Raw genomic sequence first — 22,714 nt, 5'->3', positions numbered from 1 at the left:
TTGTGAGAAAATCAGCCTGTCGCATTTGTGAGAAAATCAGCCTGTCGCATTTAGAAAATCAGCCTGTCGCATTTAGAAAATCAGCCTGTCGCATTTAGAAAATCAGCCTGTCGCATTTAGAAAATCAGCCTGTCGCATTTGTGAGAAAATCAGCCTGTCGCATTTGTGAGAAAATCAGCCTGTCGCATTTAGAAAATCAGCCTGTCGCATTTGTGAGAAAATCAGCCTGTCGCATTTAGAAAATCAGCCTGTCGCATTTGTGAGAAAATCAGCCTGTCACATTTAGAAAATCAGCCTGTCGCATTTAGAAAATCTGCCTGTCGCATTTGTGAGAAAATCTGCCTGTCGCATTTAGAAAATCAGCCTGTCGCATTTGTGAGAAAATCTGCCTGTCACATTTAGAAAATCAGCCTGTCGCATTTGTGAGAAAATCTGCCTGTCGCATTTAGAAAATCAGCCTGTCGCATTTAGAAAATCTGCCTGTCGCATTTGTGAGAAAATCTGCCTGTCGCATTTAGAAAATCAGCCTGTCGCATTTGTGAGAAAATCTGCCTGTCGCATTTAGAAAATCTGCCTGTCGCATTTGTGAGAAAATCTGCCTGTCGCATTTGTGAGAAAATCAGCCTGTCGCATTTGTGAGAAAATCAAGCCAAGTTTCCTCATAAAAAGGCAAATGAGTCTCACAGTTGTAACACACAATACATATATTTGTCCATACCTCTGCATTTTCTCTCAAAGAGTTTTGTATTTGAAAATCACTTTGCGTTTGTTTGAAAGTTGAGTTTTTCTTTGCAAAGCAGATTGGATTTGTTTGATAAATATTGGCACAAAAATCGCTCCATAGTGATGGGTCGTTCTTGAACGATTCGTTCATTTTGCTGAACGAGACTCAAAGGTCCGAGTCAGTAAATGATCCGATCTCCCATCACTAGTGGAAATCACAGCGCCCTCTGCTGGTCCGTCCACATTAAATCATACAAATGTTTTTGTGACAGACGTCTGTGACACGCTTACATCTTTAATCAACATATTAATCATTGTAAGAGTCACTATCACACCTGTTTAGCGGTCGGTGGGAGAGGTGTGTGTTTATGTGAACTGATACCCGGATGTTGCTCGGCGCGGCTGCAGGCCGGATTGACTGAGGTGAGCAAAACAAACTCAAACATTTGCAAACACACTCAACATATATCACACTAGCAACAACATACGCATGTATGCATGTGAAATAATATGTTAGATTCGTGTTTGAAAGCCGTCTTTATTGTGTCGCGAGCAGTAAGTTACAGAATTTAGGTTTGATCTCTTAATCTGTTTACCATCGAAATCCAGTGAATAATTGAATTTATAGAAGCCTTACATAAACTAACGCGGCCTGAGATGATACAAGTAACTCTATACTACTTGCTTCGAGTGCTATTAAAGCATTTTTTTCCGTGCGTTTGAATGTTTGTGGCTAAATGCGCCACAATTAGCATGTTAGCTTGGTAAGTTTTAGCAGAACGATGAATAAAACCGCTTTTTGGCTCATATCAGCAGTGATTCATAGTTAATTTGAAGTAGTACATCGCTCTTTGAAGTCCACTGGAGAACTAATATCGCAGTATGGTCGTCAGTCAGTAGCATGATATGTATCCGAGTATTTGTACTATTTACCATCAGTGTAATACTGTGCAGTGTTTGTGTTAGAAAGTTTCTAATCATTAACACAGAACAGAATAAAGTATTTATTGTTTCATGACTGGGCAAATGTTGCAATTAACAACATGCATGGGACTTTAACGACATGAAAACAGAACTGATGTGTATCCTATAAAACAGTGCAATTAAGCACAGAGTTATAATGTAATGTGTGTCATGACACAGGAACAGGAAGGGAGCAGCAGTTCATGGAAGACAGTCACTGTAAGACAGGAGACAGCAGTCATCAGGAGGTGCTGTACATACTCAAGAAAACATACATTAGCTGTATATGAATGTACAGTCGTCTAATTAGCTTTTTTTTATTACAGGGCACTGAAGACAGCACTAAAGGTTGGTATTTTACAATTAACTTTTGAATACTCAATTATGAAATAGTTACACATGGACACTATCGTTCAAAAATGTTGTGGTCAGTATGATTTTTCTCTTCTGCTCACCAGGACTGCAAAAAATAGTAGTATACATTAGGGCTGCAGCAACTAATCGATTATTATCGATAATGAAAATCATTCTCATTATCGATTAGTTGGGTCTGCCCACAGTGCACGTCCAACTTCAATCAGATGCTGTGGGAGAAGTATGTGATCCAAGCTGCCCAAAACATGAGAAATATAAGCTTTATGCTAATATAATGCATTAGTGTACTGGCTTGCCCTGTCAGGCGCTTTGACAGATGCGTGTGCATCCTCAGCGCAAAAAACTTTCAGTTTACGGTCATATCCTTATCTGTAAATGTCACATTCACGCAAGCATTTTCATTTTCGCATGAAGGCCCGTCCTGACATTCTGTGTTAAGTTTTAAAGGTCCCATGAAATCAAAATTGAAGTTTTTTGGGTGTTGGTATCAATATGTTAGGCTTAAGGTTATCTATAAGGCAGTGTGCCCCAAAACAGTGACAAAATTTGCATTTAGAAGATATAAGCATTCAAAGCTTGCAGTTTGTCACTTCTGCCAAAACGGCTCAACGATTTTTCATCGTACTTCATCATCTCATCAAACTTTCTGTCCAATCAAATGCTCTCTAGAATTCGAAGCACCCGCCCCTTACACTATAAATAGACACCGAAGCTGCTGCTGAAATAGGTCACTTGTTCACAGAATTAGTATTTTCTGTACGGTGAATGGCACGTAGTGCACTATATAGGGGACAGGGAACGATTCAGACAGTGTAAATATGCTGTGCTGTGTCACGCTGCACACACTCTGCTCCTTCCAGAGACACGATAGCACAGGCAGACCACAAAACGTATCGGACCTATTTGAATTCTACACAGAATGCTATATTTTATAGCAATATGGATGAGATTGTGGCTGTCATACCCTGTCAAATGCGGCTTTACGGAGCTCAACGGCTCTGAACGGCTTTAGCCAAAGCTGTGATTTAAACGAACGCTAATGGCTATTTTAAAAAGGGGCGGGGCTGCTTGATATGTCTTCCTGTTTCAGTTAAAATGACGTCAACACAGAATAACGCTGGGTGTTTCAAAGCATTTCAGGGGACCTTTAATTTTTACTGAATGACCGTTGGCGCGTGCACTCAAGTCAGACAGACGTTTAAAAGTCAACATGCAGTGCACGTATTTTATGAGTAGGAACTGTAAAAGGGATAACTGCGTGTAATTGTCTGAATATAAATATCAGACGCTTCATAGGTGCCTTTTAAAGGATAAAGAAATTAAACTAGGCTATATTCACTAGCCTATATACAGTGCTTAACAAATTTATTAAAACAAATTATATAAGGTTTGTGCCACTGCTGCTCTATATTGGTGATTTACCAAAATCTTTGTATTTTTTAGCTTTCTGTATTGGTTAGTCCTTCAATATGCACAAGCTCTGTAGTAACATTAGGCTATTTCTAATGCTATAATATAATTATTGCTGTTTTCTATGAAATAAAAGCAGAAAAAAAGTCAAGCGCTTTATAGTGTTATTTTTTTACCCAATTACAGTCAAAAAGTACATAAACAATACCAGCGAGAATGCAAGCTGTTATGAACGACATAGGAGGCCATTTTTGTTATTATGTGAATGAATACTATTTAGTTGTTGTTTTTTTTTCCAATAAATAACATTTTTATATTTAAACCATTCTTTGACAGATGAGTTTTCTCTTTATGATGACAGGTGGTCTAATAAATTGTTAAGCACTGTATGTTTTCATAGCATTCAGTTGGCACGTTTGTTTGAAGGACATTGGGCAGAATGTGGATGTTTTTTTTGTAAAAAAAAAAAAAAATGCAAGGTTAGAAAGAAAAAAAAAGATTTTTATTTTTTTTAAATCCGATTAATTGGAAAAAAAATTGGCCAATTTATCGATTATCAAAATAATCCTTAGTTGCCGCACTAGTGTACATATTTATTTGACACATTTTTCAAAGAATTCCAACAGTAAAATGTAATTGGATTGAATAATTGAATTGAAAAAGTAAAGCTAACAAATGCCGCCTCTAGTTTTATTAATTTAACAGACCTTTGAAGTTTGGACAAAAACTCGTGGAGGTGATGCGTTTTCATGCATTTTATTTTTTTCATATGGTGATTGTGAAACACGAAACAGATCACATGATTTTATGGTGAAATGTTTTATTTTTCATGTTAATCGGGTCAATTTTGATCTAGTACAATGCAGTGCGGTGTGAAGGCTCTAATCTGTTAACAGGGGCACCAAAACAAATATGCGCTGCTTGCGCTTTGTTTACTCGTGCTGTCACTTGGGCTTATGTGGTAACGTCCGCCCGGGACCGCTGCTTGGGTGCCACGTGGACCATAAATACAAACTGAAAAACCTGTGAAATCCAAGTTGAAAGGTTCTGAGAATGTTCAACATCTGTATTTATTTTATTGTTTTACAATTGTTTTGTTTTCTTAAGGAATCCTGAAATCCTGCACTTTATTTTTCTTTAATATTAAGCAGATGTCATTTTTTGTTCAGATCAAGATGTTGACGTATGTTACAATTGTAAACTGTGAACCTTTAAAGCAGGGTCTAAAAATATATATGGTCTTTTTTTTATCAAATACATTTTATACATATTATACATTTTAAATAAAGAATCCTGCAAGCACTTTAATTTTCCCCCCTTTACTCTTACTGCACAATTAGGGAAATTGTTAACCCTGGGTCATCCTAAACCCTAATAAACGGAATCCTGGGTTATCTGTAATCACGTTTCACACTGCTCATACTATACCTGGGGTTAACTGTTAATCCTGGGTGTTCATTAATAGACGTTTCACAATGTATATTCCTAAACCCCGGGTTAGCGTTCTTGTTTGCATATTTGCAGTGTCACCGTCACTGATTGAACAAACAGCAGGCAACCTGTTTACACAGCTTTTTCCGCATCTTGCCAGTTAATAAAAAAAGGTAAAAATATCCGTTTTAAGCCTCATGAGACTTTACTTTGTCATGTAGCAGACGCTTTTATCCAAAGCCACTTACAAATAAGTAAAAGTAACTAAAACTAAAAGTCAAAACTCTGTAAATACTATATACACACTCTAAGAAAATAAAGAAATTAAACAAAATTGACAAATGCATACAGCATTTCAATACTAAACATTTAAATGAAAACAAAAAATAAGCTAAAAACTATTCAAAATATTAAAACAAAAGGTATGAGTATAATAATGCTTCTAACATAACACTGCCATACATATACATATAAAAATAAATTCAATATATATATTATTTCATTTCCATAGAGTATGAAGTACTAATAAAACTAAAACTGAATAAACAACCTATACAGACATCAGCACTGAGCCAAGCACACGTTTTAAAACAACAACAACAACAACTTACTTACACATAGTAAGAAATGGTTATAAAAACTGAAACAGAAGTAAAACAAGTTGTAGGAAAGAGGAAAAATCAAAAGCGATACTTATATCCTTTGTCGGTGTCTCAGTCCGGTGGAGTCGCACGGTAGAGTCGATGGTCTTTACACTCTTCGGTCATCACACGATGAGGACTTCACACGACGGCTGCCGCGGTATAAAAACCTTTTTTATACCTATCTAACAAATCACTATTTGAATTCAGCTGAACCCACTTTCCTGTTTATCACAAAAAATGGCCAAGCAAGTGCAGACACTGACAAGATATGCGATACAGTATGAGACCAAACGCGATTTCAGCAAGTCTCACACCATAAACAAAAGAAACACAAAGGCAAGAAAACAAAGACAAAACAAATAAGTGAATAATAATAGTGCCCTCATCACTCACACGCTTTCCATCTTTTGACATTTCTTACTTTTCTCTCCCCGGCTGTGTTTCTTGTTACTGACGTGACACGAGCCTCGCTGCTCAATTTCTGATTGGCTGTCTGTTGCCAAGCGTCCAGCAGCAACAAGCAAACACCGCTCCATTTCACACTGAACAAACTTGGCACCGCAGTGTGGGGTTAACACCGCAAATGCGGTGCTAACCCTGCTCCGGTGCAGGGTTTCATAACCCCGGGTTAAAAGTATTGCTAAGACTGCTTTCAAATTACAGGTGTGAAACATTTCTTTACCCGGGGTTAAAAGCGGTGTTTAGAACGACGATAACCCGTGGTTAAGTGCAGTGTGAAAAGCCCTAAAAAGTGGTTCAATAATATTGAATGTTATAGGGACTGATTATTGCAAATGCAGATCCCACTGTTTTCTGGTTAAATAATTTGTATTTATTTTTTGCTAAGGTTTGCATATGGTGGTGTGTTCTTAATGACAGCTTTCCTAAAAATATTTCCTATTCCTAAAATAAGAAATATCACAATATATCGCAACATATCGTATCGCAACCCCTGTATCGTGATACTGTACGTATCGTCAGATTCTTTCCAAGACACAGCCCTAGTGTTTATATACTGTTTTTTTTGTTTTGTTTTTGGTTAGGGTTAGTACACAATCTTATTTTTAGGAGGCAAATTCTTTTACAAAAAAACACCGAGACTGGAATTAGGTTTATATTCAGCTGACAGCTAAAGCCTGGTACACATCAAGCCGACGGTCGGCCGTCGGGCAGTTTTTGTTCGTCGGCCGACTAAGTTTTCTCAGTGTGTTCCGTGGCGTTGGCTGAAGTTGGTCCTCGTCTGCTTTTTTCAGCCGATTCGACATGTTGAATCGGCGTCAGAGCTTGTTGGTCAGTCGGGCCATCTGATCATTCTGATTGGCTGTTCATCTGGAGAACCAGTGCACGAGTAAAGCTCCAAACGGACACGCTACTTGGCCGTCGTGTGTCGAGCTTTGGCTTGGTGTGTTAGGGCAACTTTGGACCCAGACGCTACCGACGTGAGCCGACCCCGCAGTCTGCTTTCGTCGCCACTAGTTCGTCGCCGTCGGCTTGGTGTGTACCGGGCTTAAAAGCTTTAGGTAATTAAATTTGGTTATTTGGGTAATTGAACTCTGCATGGTGTTCAGTTTTGACCGAAACTGTTTTTTTTTTCTTTTTTCTATGATGTTTCACCACTAGTTTTATCTTTTCTGACTTTCAAATATGTTGGTTCAAGGTTTGAAACTCAAATCAACAAATATTTATTTATTTATTTTTTTTATTTTTTTTTTAATATAAGTGAAGTTTTCTGCCATTATGTAGAAGTCATTTTAAGAAATGCTGTCCATTGCTATGTACTATTGACTGCATCTCTTCTCAACCGCTGTCCTCCTGTCAGAATTGGGTACATCTCCATCTGCCGCATCCATTGTCACCCTTACCTGTGCTTCATCTCGACCGGGTCCCACCGAAATAACCTCCCCCTGTCCTGTTGTCGGGGGTTTGCCGGACACCCCTGAGGGAGGGAACAATGCAAAGTGGACCGCTGTGGCCAACGGACAGCCCCCCTCCGCGGTGTCCCAGCGCTACATGCCCCGTGAAGTGCCCCCGCGCTTCCGCAACCAACAGGAACCAAAAGTGCTACTGAAGAGGGGCCAGCCACCACTGTCCTGTATGCTGCTGGCGGGCGGAAACGGAGGGGACTCTGTGCCCCAACTTCCCCTGCAGGAGCAAGCTGATGCTTCAGGTGGGTTGAATGAAAAATGTTATTGGACAGTTTTTTGGGGGTCTTTTAAACTTTTCTGATGTGATGTATTTTTCTCTTCCAGATCCAGCAGTAGATTCTATTTCTCTGCACTTATCATCAGACGCCTCTGCCACTCCCACTTATGCAAATTACACATGGGGGTTGAGCTCTGGACGTCAACCCTCCACTCAGGGAATGGACAAGGACAATTCTGATGTAGAGAAATGGCCAAAACCGGAAGACTCATGTAATAACGATCAGACCCCACATTCTGCCATGTCAGGGATGGATGAGTCTGATGGCCTAAGAACGGTGGACAGTTTTTCTCAACTCTCTGAATATGCAGAAGCCAGTGCGGTAGGAGGTGCATCTTCACAGTTTGAGAATAAAGAATCCATTGAAGGAGGCAATCAGCACTTCAATTCCAATGTGTCAATGATTTCTGGAGACCAGGAGGACACTCAAGGTCTAAAACCAAATTCCAACCCCGATCACTCTGATGGAGCAAACCACACTGCTTCTGAGGAATCTTCTCCCACACCCTTGAGTCCAGCCAGTACAGTGTACCAGACACTCTCCAAGAACGAAGAGTGCATTACAGGGGATTTGGCGGAGCTTCAGGCAGGACCAAATCGTGGTGGAGATAGTGGAGTCTCTAGTACAGAATTATGGGATACAGGGGAAGACCCTGTTGGGAAGAGAATGGATGCAGTAGGTGGAAGTTCAAGTGAATGCACTGGTATCTCTCAGGGAGTGTGGAATGGAGACACGGCAGGTTCAAACAAACAGACAGCTACAGGATGGACCTCAGACTTAGCAGTTGGAGCATCAAAGGAGAATGTGAGAGGAATTTCTGAGGTAAGCACAGATAGCTTACAGGACTCTTCAATGTTTGCAAACAGTGTGGCATCAGGAGAAGACAATCAGAAAGCAGTCGATGATTGGGATGGGTCTGAGGAAGAATCAGCTGGCAGAGGAAGCAATGAGGATGGGATGCACGCCCCAGATCTGGTCCAGAGCCCCTCCAGAAGTCAGGCCCTCCACCCAGAAGAAACCTTACAGAGCATGATCAATCACACTAACCTGGATCCTAAAGTACTGTGCAACACAGGATGGGGAAAGACTCAGATCAAGCAGAATGTTGCCTGGGATTTTGAGGGTGACCGTGGGAATGTTAGCTGGGATGGAGAAGTGCACACCGACCGCAGTAAGGAGGGTTGGCGGGACGCTGGTGATCTTTCCAGTTCCAAAATGCAGAAGCAGGAGGTTGGCCAGGTGGGTAGAGCTCAAGGGTGGCCCGGGCATGGAGACATGAGCATTGGGATTGGTTGCAAAGGGAGTGGTTGGGGAGAAGACCAGGAGGTTGAAGATACTTGCAGGAGGGAAGGGATGGGGCGGAACCAGCGTGGTGGAAGTGAGTGGACTCCATTAGCCGAGAGTGGAGGCTGGAATGAAGAGAGAGACGGTGACTGCAAGAATCAGGATGAAGGGTTATGGGGCAGCGCGGAAGAGTCTGGACAGCGGAGTGGTGGCTGGGGAGGCAGCAGTGTCAAACCGCACCAGGGATGGGGCGAGAAGCTTCTTCCATCACAGATACCAAACAAACAAGCAGCACTTAAAACCCAAAATCAAAAACCCCAGCAGCAATCGCAAACCCAGCAGCAAATGCCGGGATATCCAAAGGCCTTGGATGAACAGGGTCGTCCAGGAGACACCGATGACCAAAGTAAAGGGTCTGGCTGGACCTGTGGGCCCATCCCTCAGGTGCCTTCAGTTGTAGAGCCGAGTGGGTGGGATGAACCCTCGCCACAGTCCATCAGCCGTAAAATGGAAATTGACGATGGCACGTCAGCATGGGGCGATCCGTCACGCTACAACAGCAAGACCGTCAATCTTCGGGATAAGAAAAGCTCACAAGATCAACAGAAGTTATCTGGAAGACAGGCTGGAGCTCTATCTAAAAACTCTGGTAAGAAGGCAGCAGTGCATATTAAAATAGTTCAACAGTTTCAAACCAGAAACATTCTATTCATTAAAACACATTCACGTTCCAGTTCCTGCAACATGGGCACGCAGCAGTGGTCCCTCCGATCCTTCCGTGGACAGCGGTACATCTGCTTGGGGGAAATCGTTTGATGGTTGGGGAGAATCCAGTGAACCAGGGAAAGGAGGAGGATGGGGAAACTCACATTCCCATTCTACTAAATCTGGTAAGAGCCTGCCTAAGTATGCATGATCAAGGGTTGCCAAGGCAGTGGTTTTTACAAGGAATTGGGCTGCTTTTAAACTATTTACAGGTTTTTTCCTGTGGGTTGAGGGTTTGACACATTGCACTAATTATGCTAGTTTTTAAATATTGTACTCTACCAAATTTATATTCCATAAATGATAAAACTGTATCAAATGAGACACAATAAGGAGAATTATGTTAAATCCTTCATGAAAACACATAATTTGATAATTGCTATTATACAGTGATTATTTGGGCTAGTCTTGGGGCTAGTTTAATTGGCCATTAAAGTAGTTTTGATTGGCCAATCGCTTGGGTTTTTGCTATGCAGATCTGGCAACCTTGAGTACAACAGTAGGATGGGATTTAACAGTAAGATGGCACAGTTATTACAAATCATAATTGTTGATTATTTCTCTTTCTATTATAATTGCAATTTGTTAATTTTGAATAATCAAACTTGCATTAAAATACCACTTTTTTTTTGGGGACAACATCATGTTGTATTCTTCATATAGATTATCCTTATTTGGTTGCTAATATTACATTGGTTACCTTGATTTGCCATTGTGTTCATCCACGCCGAAGACATAATTATAGCTGTGTTTCCATTAGGGGTGGGAATCACAGGGTACCTCACGATACGATATAATCACGATACATGGCTCACGGTAACGATAATATCACAATACAGCGATAATCAATATATTGCTAGACAATCATATAATGATACATCACAATATCTGTCTAACTATGAAAACAAAATGCCTGTGAAAAGGTTAAGTGCAAATTTTCTTTATTCAAATCCAAACTGAAATAGCTGTTTACATCGCGTCTTTTGCGCGCTCAGGTTCGTTATTTCAAATGTAGATGCGCGACAAGCACACACACTTCTGCGCCACATGACGGCTCTGACGAGGTTTTGTTTCGTCGTCCATGCCATAGGTGCAATATGCATGCCCTGCAATGTCATAATCGAATGCGATTCATCTGCGATTATGAACGTGATAATGCATAGCTTGTCAGTGATCTATGGCTCGTACTGCCCTATTGCGAATTGAAAATGCAGCCAATGGAAACGTCAGTTTTGCATAAACTCCCATATATCACAAAACATTTGTTACGCTCACATGAGGTTGTTTTTCAGGCAATTCGAGAGAGGAATATTTCGCCTTTTTTTTTCGCATTTACAGGTCACCTGGATTACACAAGTCACATGATCATTCTTAAATGTACTATAATCTCCAAGAAACACCTTATACTGTACATGGCCGTACTCAAGTATAAGGGGCTATCCTTGTAATTAATGCTTGGATAATTTATCCTGCACACGTCTGAGGTGCATATGGATCCAACACGGCCACTCTAGTCAGTGCTTGAGTTTATACCAGCTGCGATGCGGCACGTATTAGAAGTGTCCCAGATGTAGCTCTCCACACTGCTTCGCTAAAGATACACACCTCCGTCTCCTTCGATTAAAAGTAATGGCTAATGCAGTGGCTGCGTTATAAGTAAATTTACCAGCATCCGTCGCCTTGACTTATGGCAAGAGAAAAAAATAACGTTTTACTCTACCAAAAACGTTATGCGTTTTACTCGCATAACATCGGTTAATGGAGATGCTGACATTTCGCAATTGTTTTTTATTGAAATTGATAAAATATCACAAAAGATTTGCACAAGTCTGTAATGGTAACACAGCTTGTGATTGGTTACAATGTTGAACAAGAACATTGTAAATGGCAACGTTTGATGTTATGAAGTAAATCTAAATATAGGCCTAATGCTGTGTAAGACTTTTCACATTTAATTAACTGACAAAATAATCATGATTATGGCGACCATGATTACCTAAACTCTACCTAAACAGGTTCAAAGTCTATGCAAGAGGGGTGGGGTGACGAAGGCTCGAATGTATCCCGACACTCCAGTTGGGAGGAAGAGGACCATGGCACTGGTGTTTGGGGCAGTCGGGGATCTCAAAGCAACACATACAACTCCGGGGGCTGGGGACAAGGCCAGGGGGCCAAGAGACTCAACGCTAAGGTATGATAGGAGCTTTTTTGACATCACCAAGACTTTTTGACTTTGAGAAACTATCAATTCCCAAGTAACCCTTTGGTTTGTCCCTTAGAGCCCTCTTAAAGGTAACAGTGGGGACTCATGGGCATCTCCTGTGAATCGGCAGTTCTCAAACATGAGCGTTACGGTAAGCTGGCCACTACCACTGTGCTGATCTGCTTTTGTGTGTTGCTGCAGATCTGTAGGAATATGCTTTATTTAATTTTTTTTGTCAGGATGAAGACTCCGGTATGGGTCACGATAGTAGGCACGACAGGAGAGGAATGAATGATGGTGAGATGCGGAGAGGCGGCAGGACTGGGGGAGCTTTCCGCTCGCAACCTTCCAAAGAGATGCCATGCGGGGAGACCGGACCTTACCTGGACAAGGTACTGAGACGCATCCAATCCCATCTTCCCTGGAGGAAAAAGAGAGTCACATCTTATAACAAAGATTCCATGACATATTGGCTAAATGCAGAAACCCTTTCAAGAATGAAAAGCAGCTGAACTTATTGCAGTCCTGAGTGACCCTGGGGCAACCTGAGGTTATGAGAGCAGATTTATGTGATACTACTCACAAGGGATAATATCAAATAATGTTCTGTTTTTTGTCTTATTTGATAAGCAGTTTCACTCAAAAGTTATTTACCATACGGAAGTCCATTGCAGCTTCCATTTTATGCTGATTAAGTTCGTTGTTCAAGGTCACAAGTGTAAAAGTCCAGAGCTAGATTTTTAAAAACCTTTTAATGCCCTAAGCTTTAAGTGTTGCACTTCTTTGCTGTTGTTTTGAAGGTTGGAGGTCATAGTATGTTTGGCGGTGGTGGAATTCCTCCATTGAGAGGAATGCATCAGGCTGGTGTGCACCCCTTAAACCCTTCCCCTGGGATACGAGCACAAGTGCCTCCCCAGTTCCTGCCGCCTCAGGTCAGTTTGTGTTCTTGGATTTAACACTGGGATAAATGGATATTTATTAGGGCACAGTCATATCATGGTTCCTCTGTCATTCTTCAGGTTCCTGGGCCGATGCTAAAGCCAATGGCGCCCCCTAGTGGAGGCATGTTCCCTCCACAGCTTTCCCCCCAACACATCGCCATGCTTGGTGGCATTCATCCACACATGCAACAGTTTCAACTGGTACGTATCACATTAAGGGCCAGATTTACTAAACAGGGCAAATTAGCGTTAGAGCACAAATTCCATAAAAGCTTCGATGGGAGGGGAAAATTCTGCGGTTGATTTAAAGCCTGCTTTAAGACATGCTTTTTTGGGCGTTAAATAATTGATTCATTTTAATACTCTCCTCCCATAAATTTTGTGTCTGGAAAGGGGAAACTCCTACAAATGCATAATCAATAAGGTCAGGCACAAAAACAACTGTGTCCATGTCTTTTCAGCGCTAATTCTTCACTGCGCAATTAGTAAATCTTGACAGTACTATTTTAACGCCAAAAGATGGCTTGCGCTGGCTTCAAGCTGTTAGTAAATCCGGCCCTAAATCCTCAAATATAACGTATGACATTTAAGAAGCATTGTTTTAATGTTTTATATACATTTTCTATTTCAGGCCTGTCAGCTGCTATTGCAACAACAACAACAGCAGCAGCAGTTTCTGAATCAGAGGAAGTTTCCTCCTCCTGTAAGACAACAGCACGACCCGCAGCAGGTACAGACAGCATAACTGCTCAACCAAATAACACCACAGTGCCCCCTACTGACTCAAGCCTGTAAAGCCTGCCAAATCAATTTGATATGGAAATTTCTAAGGCTTTTAAATAATCCACATGATCAAAACTGTTGCACACAATCAATCAGGCAACATAAGGCATGTAGTACATGTCTTCTGTTGCCTGATTGATAACTTAAACTCTTTTATATCTAAAAATTCTGGAAGCACGTTCTTGAAGATAGTAATTTTCATTTCATTTTTTCTCTACTTGGCATGCTGGCAGATTTACACTTTATATATAGATAATGAAGTCAATATAATTCTACATTCAACATGAAATCTATGAAAACAAGTTTTAATATCTTATTCAGTGTGGCTTCTAAAAATACATTTTTATATATTTTAACCGGAATGCAAATCGTTGAAAGAACATTTTGAGTCTGTTTCACTAATGTGTGAATTCCTTGTAGTTGGCGCGGATCATGGCAATCCTACAGCAGCAGCAGCAGGGTGTTGGTGGGCCTAAACTCTCACCGCCACCCATGGGAGGACAGGTTCCCAAACACCCAGACGCACATCTCCATCCGCTGGGCATGAATGCCCACAAACAGCCTGATGGACCAGTGCATGCAGCCATGGGCGGATCTGAGCTGCACAGCAAAGCTCCTGCTGCTTTCACAGGTGAGGACGTCACCACCTCAAACACACGAATGAGACATTTTGGATTATAAAGCATCTTTTATAGGCATGTGCTGCTTTAAATTATATTAGGGAATAGTTTTATTTAAATTTTTCATTAAAGGTATAGTTGTTGTTTTTTTCCTGGAAATGTAGTCACCCTCAGACATCCCAAGATGTTGATGATCTGGAGAAATGCAGCATTGCATCACTTGCTCACTAATTGATCCTCTGCAGTGAATAGGTGCCTTCAGAATGAGAGTCCAAACAGCTGATAAAAAAAAAAATTACAACAATCAGCAAGTAATCCGCCGGACTCCAGTCTGTCAGTTAATATCTTGTGAAGGGAAAAGCTGTGTGTTAGAGAACTCATAACCGTAAGCAGCATTTTTAAGGGGTCATATGATGTTGCTAAAAATAATATTTTGTGTATTTGGTGTAATGCAATGTTTACGTGGTTTGAGGTTCAAACAACACATTATTTTCCACATACTGTACATTATTGTTGCTCCTCTGTGCTCCGCCTTTCTGAAACACGATGATTTTTTACAAAGCTCATCTTTCTGAGAAGTGAGGCGTGCTCTGATTGCCCAGCTATCTGGTGCATTGTGATTGGCCGAATACCTCAAGCATGTGACGGAAATGTTACTGTGCGTTCACACCGCCGCCAGGAAGAGCGTCAAAATTCGCTCTCGCCACCCTACCAACGATGCTATAGAAGGATTCAGGTCAGCGCGACGAGACTAAAACAATAAAACCCATTATGAACGAGGCATTTGTTGCATTCAGTGAGGACATAATTACTGATTATAATGACTCATATGGTCTTTTTATGCATTGCGCCTCCTAAACATAACACCATGTGTGTATTTGTGATCGTCGAAACGCCAAACAAGCGCTACTCTAGACTGTTCAAAACTCGCGTTTTCAAATTCTTTAAATATCGAAATGTACTTACAGGCTGTGAGTCAGAAGCACCAGACTGTCCTTGCGACGTTGGAATTGCCCCACTTTATAGTGTTCACATCACAGCCATTCATAGTGTTCACATTGTAGGCTATTCTCTCCTAGGTTCAGGAAATAGTCTTCCGTAAAATACGCTGCACATGCTCTAATATTTGGGTTTAACTGTTCTGGAACAGTGTTGTAAATATAACTTAACCACTGATTTCTAGATGTGTCCTCTTTTGGAAGGCCAAATAAAGTACTTTCGCAACGAAACACAGCGTCTCCAGGACATGGCGCTGGCGACAGTAATAGTTATGTCTTCTTTCATTGCGTGTACCTTTGGGCGTTGTGATGCAAATCTTCCCACACCGTGACGTAGACATGTGGGGGCATGTTTAACTGAGCTGTTTTAGGTGGGCGAGGAAGAGTCTTAACTTTTATAAAGAATGTACAAACAGCTTGTAACTCTCGTCTCCAAAGACAAAGGAAAACATGAAATCGCATCATATGATCCCTTTTAAAAAAATCTTAGTCATGGATTTGTTTCTTACAAACATACAGCTTTTGGCTTCACACGATGTTAATTGATGGACTGGAGTGGTGTGAAGTACTGTGATGTTAAATTGTTAAATGTCAATTCAGTTGATTAGACATCCTTTTTGATTAGTAAAATGTAATTATTTAGTTATTAAAAAGGAAAACCCGGAATTTGAGGCAAAAAAAATAAAAGGCGATTTCATAGGCTCCTATGAGTTGGTGTTAAACTCTGTGTTTGTGTGTTCAGGGCCGGTAAAGCAGGCTGGTGGCTCCTCGTTCTCCCAGTATGATGTGTTGGGCGGCAGCTGGCACAGAAGCGCAGGTGGGAAAGTCGATGCGTCTCCTGCCAACCCCACCTGGCCTCCAGGTAACATTTAAATCTTATTAGTGATTTCCCTCCTTTGAAATGGTGAAATTACTTAAATTGGTCTCGACTTTGTTCACTCTGAACGCTCACATCTGATTCGTAGGCATAGCCACACTATTGGTCAAAAACAGATTTCTGATGTATGTGTGTGTGTGTATATATACACACACACACACACACATACACATATATATATATATATATGTAGTTATGATATGTTATATTCAGAGGGTGGGGAGATGGGGAATTCCCCTGGTCTATATGTCTCTACATCGACTAAATTATTTTTTTAATTTAAGTTTTTTTTTTTTTTTTTCCCAAAAGTAATTTAACGTACTTATTCACAATATTTTATTAATCTTTAAGTTACATATCAAATGACAAGGGGTCAACTTATAATCATGTTTATATCTATATATATACACAGTTGAGGTCAAAAGTTTACATCCCCCTTTCAGAATCTGCAAAATGTTAATTATTTTACCAAAATAAGAGAGATCATACACAATGCATGTTATAAGATAATGTGAATAAGATATTTCACAAAAAAAAGATGTTTACATATAGCCCACAAGAGAAAATAATCGTTCTTATGAAAAATCCTTCAGGTCCCACAAATTCTTTGGTTTTCCAGTGTTTTTGTGTATTTGAACTCTTTCCAACAATGACTAAGCTTTTGAGATCCATGTTTTCACACTTGAGGACAACTGAGGGACTCGTATGTAACGATTACAGAAGGTTCTAACGCTCACTGATGCCCCAGAAGGAAAAACCATGCATTAATAAATACAATGCATTACACACACACTTTAAAACATAGTTTGCTTTTTTTTTTGTCACCAGAATCTGCTGAAATCAGATGCTTACAAAAACCCATCCAAAGCACATTCAGGAAAGCCTTAAAATAATTTTTTTGATTTTTTTGTCTGAATATAATGTCACATTTCACAGTAACAGTTCTTGTTTCATTTTTAGTTGTATGTGACAGTTCAATAACTGAGAGTGAGTCGTTAGACTGGTCATATAAACAGATCAGATGACTTAAAGACTGATTTGTGAGTCATTTTCATTGATGCTTGATGAAAGCAGCAGCCCATACGAGTCATTTATTTCATGTTCTCATCACATTCAGTTCAGCTCAGCATTTGATGTCTGATGTCATATGAAAGTCACCCAACATCAGGAGCCCCACAGTGTGCAAGATTTTGACTTTCACATGTGTTTCGTATGTTGTCTCACTCAGAGTTTCAGCCGGGCGTCCCGTGGAAGGGTGTCCAGAGCCCTGAGCCTGAGCCTGACCCCTACATGAGCCCTGCGGTAATGCTGGGATCCTCCGTGCTCAGTGATACCGAACATCATCTGCTGCAAGACAACACAGGTACTGAGACAGTGAGCGTTTACGTTAACCTCGCCTTCAGACAGAATGACCCGTGAGGACCGCGTGATGTTTATCGCATGATGTGCTTTACGTAACTAGTCAGGAGTTTATATCAGTGTTCAAGGAAGGAAAGTCATGTTTACTAGTTTTGAGAAGAAACAAACTAGATGTTCACCAGCACAGCTTATCAAATGCATGCAGTGTTTATTTTATATATGTTAATTATGTAAATGTTATTTTTACATAGAATTTATTATATATATATATATATATATGCAGATTTTTAAATAATAATAATAAAGGATTTTATATACAGTTTAACCCTTTCTTTGCATATTGGATACATCAGGCTTTTATGGCTCATATAGTCTGATATAGTGAGAATATGGAGGAAAAAAAACAGCACATATTGATATGCAATATGTGCTGATATTTATATGATCAAAAAGATGAAATTCTAAAACTCTTGTAATGTAAATCAATGAGATCTGTATAATATCAGTCATTCTATATCTCTATATATCATATATATATAATCATTCTATAGATCATATATAGTAATATGTTAGAAAGGTGAGATTTAAATGATCCAAACATATAATGCAATTCAATCCAATGATGATTGAGAGATGAAGAAATAAACGCTCCTCAGAAGATGACATGTTTTGGAGGCTTGTGAAGATCGTTCCTCCGCTGAGGAACAGTGAAACTAAAGCTTCTGATGATCAGATTTGAGGAGCGCTGATTTTTCCAGTAAAAATTATTGAAATATTACTAAAGTTATTCTGATGTTTACTTTAGGAAAATCAGTAAAGCTTTGACAGCAGAAAGATGCGTGAAGCACCAGCTGTGAAGGTGGACGTTTGTACAATTAGACTAAAAGAGCTTTTACTTGATTTTAAAAAAAAAAGCATAAACTATCAATCACATGAGAGAAGGCATGTAGTAGATTGTGAACAACAGTTTTTTTTTAAAAGGCCTTAGAGATTGGTTTTGCTATGCATACTTGAAAAATGTAGCCGTGTTTGTCTGTCTGTGATCAGGGTCGAACTCTCTGAACACCTGTATGCCTTCACCTGGTGCCTGGCCGTACAGTGCCTCAGAAACGCCCCTCACTGCACACGGTACCGGTAACCCTGACTTCAATATGCTAATCAAGGTTTTAATGAAAATGCACAAAGGTTTCAAGTCATTTGAATTGCAAGGACAGTCAGTAACATTGTGCATCACCTCTTAACGTTTCCAGCTAAATACTCAGAGCTGAAGTCCAGTTGGCCGCCGGAGCCCATTGGACACGGCAAATCATGGCGGACCAATCGGAACACTTCTCATCTGCCCCGCCCCCCTCCGGGTCTCTCCAGTCAGAAGCAGCCATGGTCGGGGGAGGGGCCTTGGGTGCCCAAGACTTGGGGGGGCGGAGCCAGCGGCCCAGAGTCGTCCTTTAAAACAGGTACTACACACACACAGTCACACTCATATGTGAGGAACAGATGTTTGAGAAGATCAACCTGTTCATGTCTCGTGATCTTCAGAATGGAGCGATGGAGCAGCTTCCGCAGGGAAATCATGGCTGTTACTGCGAAACCTCACGCCACAGGTGTGCACAAATACACCCACTACTGTTCAAAGATTTTATTTTTGAAAGAAGTCTCTTCTGCTTACCATTTTATTTGATCAAAAATAAATGAAAAACTTTAATATTAGGCTACTTAAATAATGATGCTTAAAATGACAATATATTCACATAGAAAACGGATTGTAAATTAGTAATATTTCACTTTTTACACATTTTTTCAATTTATTTTTTAGTTTTTAATTGTGTTTTTGATCAAATAAATGCCACTATGGTGTGTATCAAGTATTTGTCAGTGTATTTAGTATAGCAAAGCATCCTATTTTTATGATTTCTTGTGGTTTGTGTTGCAGATCGACGGCTCGACCCTGAGGACGATCTGTCTGCAGCACGGCCCTCTGCTGACTTTTCACCTCGGCCTGACGCAGGGCAGCGCTCTGATCCGCTACTGCAGCCCTCATGAAGCCGCCAAAGCCCAGAGCGCCCTGCACATGTGAGTCACACGATCACACACACAAACACGTGTTTACTGATTATATATGTGATGAGATGTAGAACGTGGAGATGTCGCCAATGTTTACATCAGATCTTCCAAAATATGCATTTGAGTTTAGCTCAACTCATAAATTTTATTTGCATAGATTTAATTTTGCACAGATCAATCAAGCGTTCTCCATTTACTGAAACTCTTTTAATGTCAACATAAAGAAGTGTTTCATATATATTTACTGCTGTTAAATGACTGGTTGATGAAAACATGCATGTAGTTATAATTTGAGTTCAACATGTCACAACACAGGTCACAAACATTAATAAATATAATTAATGTCAAACATGAATGCAAGAACTTCCTAGTAAGTTTATTTTATTTTTATTTTTAATAAATTGACCGTCAACGTTGTATCTGTTGATCAGGTGTGTTCTGGGAAACACCACCATCCTGGCCGAGTTCATGAGCGAGGAGGACGTCGTCCGTTACTTCACACATTCCCAGGCCGCAGGGGTCGCTGGGTCACCTGAGGGCTCACCCGGCTCTGACCTCATCCCGCGAGAAGGCGAGCGGCCCGTGGGCTCCGGGGCGGATGGAGATGCAGTGGTGGGCTGGCAGGGGCTGGACGTGACGCCCGGCTCCACGGTGGAAGCACCGGGACTCGCCCTCCTCAGCCAATGGAGCAACAGCGGCGGGGAGGGAGCGGGGAAAGGGGTCTGGGGGGGCGTGGCTCTCGGTTACCACGGCAGTAGCCTATGGGGCGCTCCTCAGTTAGAGGACAGTACAGCTGGGTTGTTGCCAGGCAACCTGCTTGGAGGCGGGACAGATAGTTTGTGATTAACAGCAGTCAGTTATTAAGTTTCTGGTACGTGGAGTTTAAAGTGCGTCAAACTGCAAAAATAATGATTTCAAACATGAGGAAGCCCATGCATTATAGTTTTTCAGTCTAGCTTCAAGAACATTTCATTTTTTTAACCCCAAACTTAGAGCGAGAGAGAGAAAGTTAATCACTTACCCAGCTAGTTCTCAGAATATATTTGGATATATTGTTTTACTGGAAGTTTTCATTATTCCCGAAGTGATTTTATTTTTTTCCCCAAGTGATTCCGAAGTGATTTTTGCTGTTATGGCTTATAAGATGTGTGTGTGTGTGTGTGTATGTATTAAATATTTGTGTTTATATAAAAATTATTTAGATATAGTTTAAAGGCATTGCAACAAATATTATGAAAAATAATTTATTTGGCATGGAAATATCACAATGCTACTTTATTAGTAAAACTAAATTATTTATTGAGTAAAAGCATAATGGATGGCCTCTGTATGTTTTCATTATTTTTGCAGTTGTTTCTGAACAAAACACTTTGAACAAACACTTGCATACAGAGAGCTACATTTCCACACAAACACTGGACATGTTGGGAAGCTTTTGTATCTTACCAGTGAGATCTTAACATACACACACACACACACACACACAGGTGCAGTGTGAGCGTCGTAGGGATTTGCTTACAGACATTCTCATCATTGCCAGAGTTAAGCTATCATGTATTTGAATGCAGGGACTGTTCCTTAAGGCCTTCTTACACACACACACACACACACACACACACTGCTCAACTTGAATGACTGATTTCAATTTGATGTTACGCTGGCAAACGCAGACACTGTTTGATGCTTCAACAACAGATTTATTGATTTGATTAGAGCGCAAGGTCATTTGAAGCCGGTAGATGCGTTAAACTCGCCAAAAAAACACATCTAAGTTTCATTTCACTCCAGAATTAAAATTACGATTGATGACTGAGCACATTTACTCACACATTCTCATTATTGTAATGTGGAAAGTTTTCCATTTCTCATTACCGTAACAGTAATATTTACTATATTACCGCAATGCAATTAGCTTTTAATTTAAATAAACTAGTATCATGATAGATGAACACTTTACATTTTAAATAACGTCATTTTTTTTTCTGCATGAAAGTAATGAGAATTTGGAGGGGGAGGAAAAGTTTAAAGGTTGGAAGGTCCTAAAAATTTGCTATTTTCATTGCTGCTTTGGGATTCCGGAGTGAAATTGCTTCCCTGTGTTTTGGGAGGTTCACGCAGGAGGTTTTTTCGGCTTTTCTGTGGCTCCGTTCATTATCCAGCGTGGCGTTCCTGTGGATTTGTGTATCTTAAACGCTGATCTGATCTCTCATTCAGACCTTCCACTGTTCCATTCTTGATCTGTTCGTCAGGTTTGCGGTTACATTTATATGATTCATACGTTTTTTGCTGAGGCATATACAAGTTATCTTCAAAGACTTTCAAGTGATCGGACGGACGGATGTGTGTAACGTGTGTATGTGTGCACTTTACTGTTTTGGTCTGTGTTTGAGAGTTTGTGTGCAGCTGTACATTGTTAATTGTGCACTATACACTGCTGGTTGTGTTTTACAAACGTTGGCATTAGCGAGTTTCTGCGATTGGCGTTTCTTTTGTGCTTTTTAAGCGTACTCATGTAGCCTTTTGTATCTGCTGAATTGCAATAATGATTCTGCAAGCATTTTTAAGACACGAACGTGTGACGGCGTTTCTGCCAAACTTACCCGCCTGTCCAGAGTTTACAAACAGCTGAAAGACGTATGTGTTTTTATGTGTCTGTACTGTTGTTTTTGTTTTAAATTAAGACTTTAACACTCCTTTTAGTGTTTGTTTTTTGAGATTTTACAGAGAAAAAAAGAAGTGAAGAGTTTATTTAAATAAAAGTGACATGCAGCTGTTATAAACACTGACGTATCAGATCTTTTGTTTATTTTTGTGGTTCCTGGACTCTTTTTATCACGCATGTTACTAACCATAAACAGATTTAGTCTCTTTGCTGTAAACATGTCAGTGCGTTTTCTGGTTTTCCTTCAATAATTGAGAGTTTGACTTGTGTATAATAGATGCAATATTGTAATGTAATATAGATTAGTGGTCGCACTCATACATTTTATTTGAAATATCTTTTGATTATGTGGATGTTTTGATTTTGTAATTCCAGATGGTCTTTGATTTTTAATTCTATTTCCAGTAATGTT

General features: G+C 40.2%; 1 protein-coding gene across 2 annotated transcripts; it reads left to right on the top strand.

Moving 5' to 3' along the window:
- Positions 1 to 964: 964 nt before the first annotated feature.
- LOC306863165 (trinucleotide repeat-containing gene 6B protein-like) lies at positions 965 to 22,439 on the top strand. Of its 2 annotated transcripts, none has more exons than XM_079406377.1 (20): positions 965 to 1,146; positions 1,867 to 1,934; positions 2,013 to 2,034; positions 7,366 to 7,713; positions 7,796 to 9,682; positions 9,768 to 9,923; positions 11,814 to 11,989; positions 12,078 to 12,152; positions 12,241 to 12,393; positions 12,802 to 12,933; positions 13,021 to 13,143; positions 13,574 to 13,672; positions 14,146 to 14,356; positions 16,086 to 16,205; positions 17,449 to 17,583; positions 18,627 to 18,707; positions 18,830 to 19,033; positions 19,116 to 19,180; positions 19,510 to 19,649; positions 20,072 to 22,439. In XM_079406377.1, the coding sequence occupies exons 2-20, from the start codon at positions 1,890 to 1,892 to the stop codon at positions 20,481 to 20,483; spliced, it is 4,584 nt and encodes a 1,527-aa protein (XP_079262503.1). In that variant the 5' UTR covers positions 965 to 1,146; positions 1,867 to 1,889; the 3' UTR covers positions 20,484 to 22,439. The 2 variants fall into 2 exon arrangements, with proteins under 2 accessions (XP_079262503.1, XP_079262502.1); XM_079406376.1 differs by having other exon boundaries at positions 18,627 to 18,713.
- Positions 22,440 to 22,714: the final 275 nt, after the last annotated feature.

Source organism: Barbus barbus, assembly GCF_936440315.1.
Source record: "Barbus barbus genome assembly, chromosome: 4".
Classification (NCBI taxonomy): Eukaryota; Metazoa; Chordata; class Actinopteri; order Cypriniformes; family Cyprinidae; genus Barbus; species Barbus barbus.
The sequence above is the reverse complement of the archived record's forward strand: the minus strand, read 5'-3'. Positions and strand labels throughout refer to the sequence as shown.

Excerpts from the sequence above, each read along its gene's own strand:
- LOC306863165 (XM_079406376.1), top strand. The coding sequence starts at position 1,890 with ATGGAAGACAGTCACTGTAAGACAGGAGACAGCAGTCATCAGGAG. Across the intron at positions 9,683-9,767 it reads AGCTCTATCTAAAAACTCTG|TTCCTGCAACATGGGCACGC; the intron begins GTAAGAAGGCAG and ends TTCACGTTCCAG. Across the intron at positions 12,394-12,801 it reads CCGGACCTTACCTGGACAAG|GTTGGAGGTCATAGTATGTT; the intron begins GTACTGAGACGC and ends GTTGTTTTGAAG.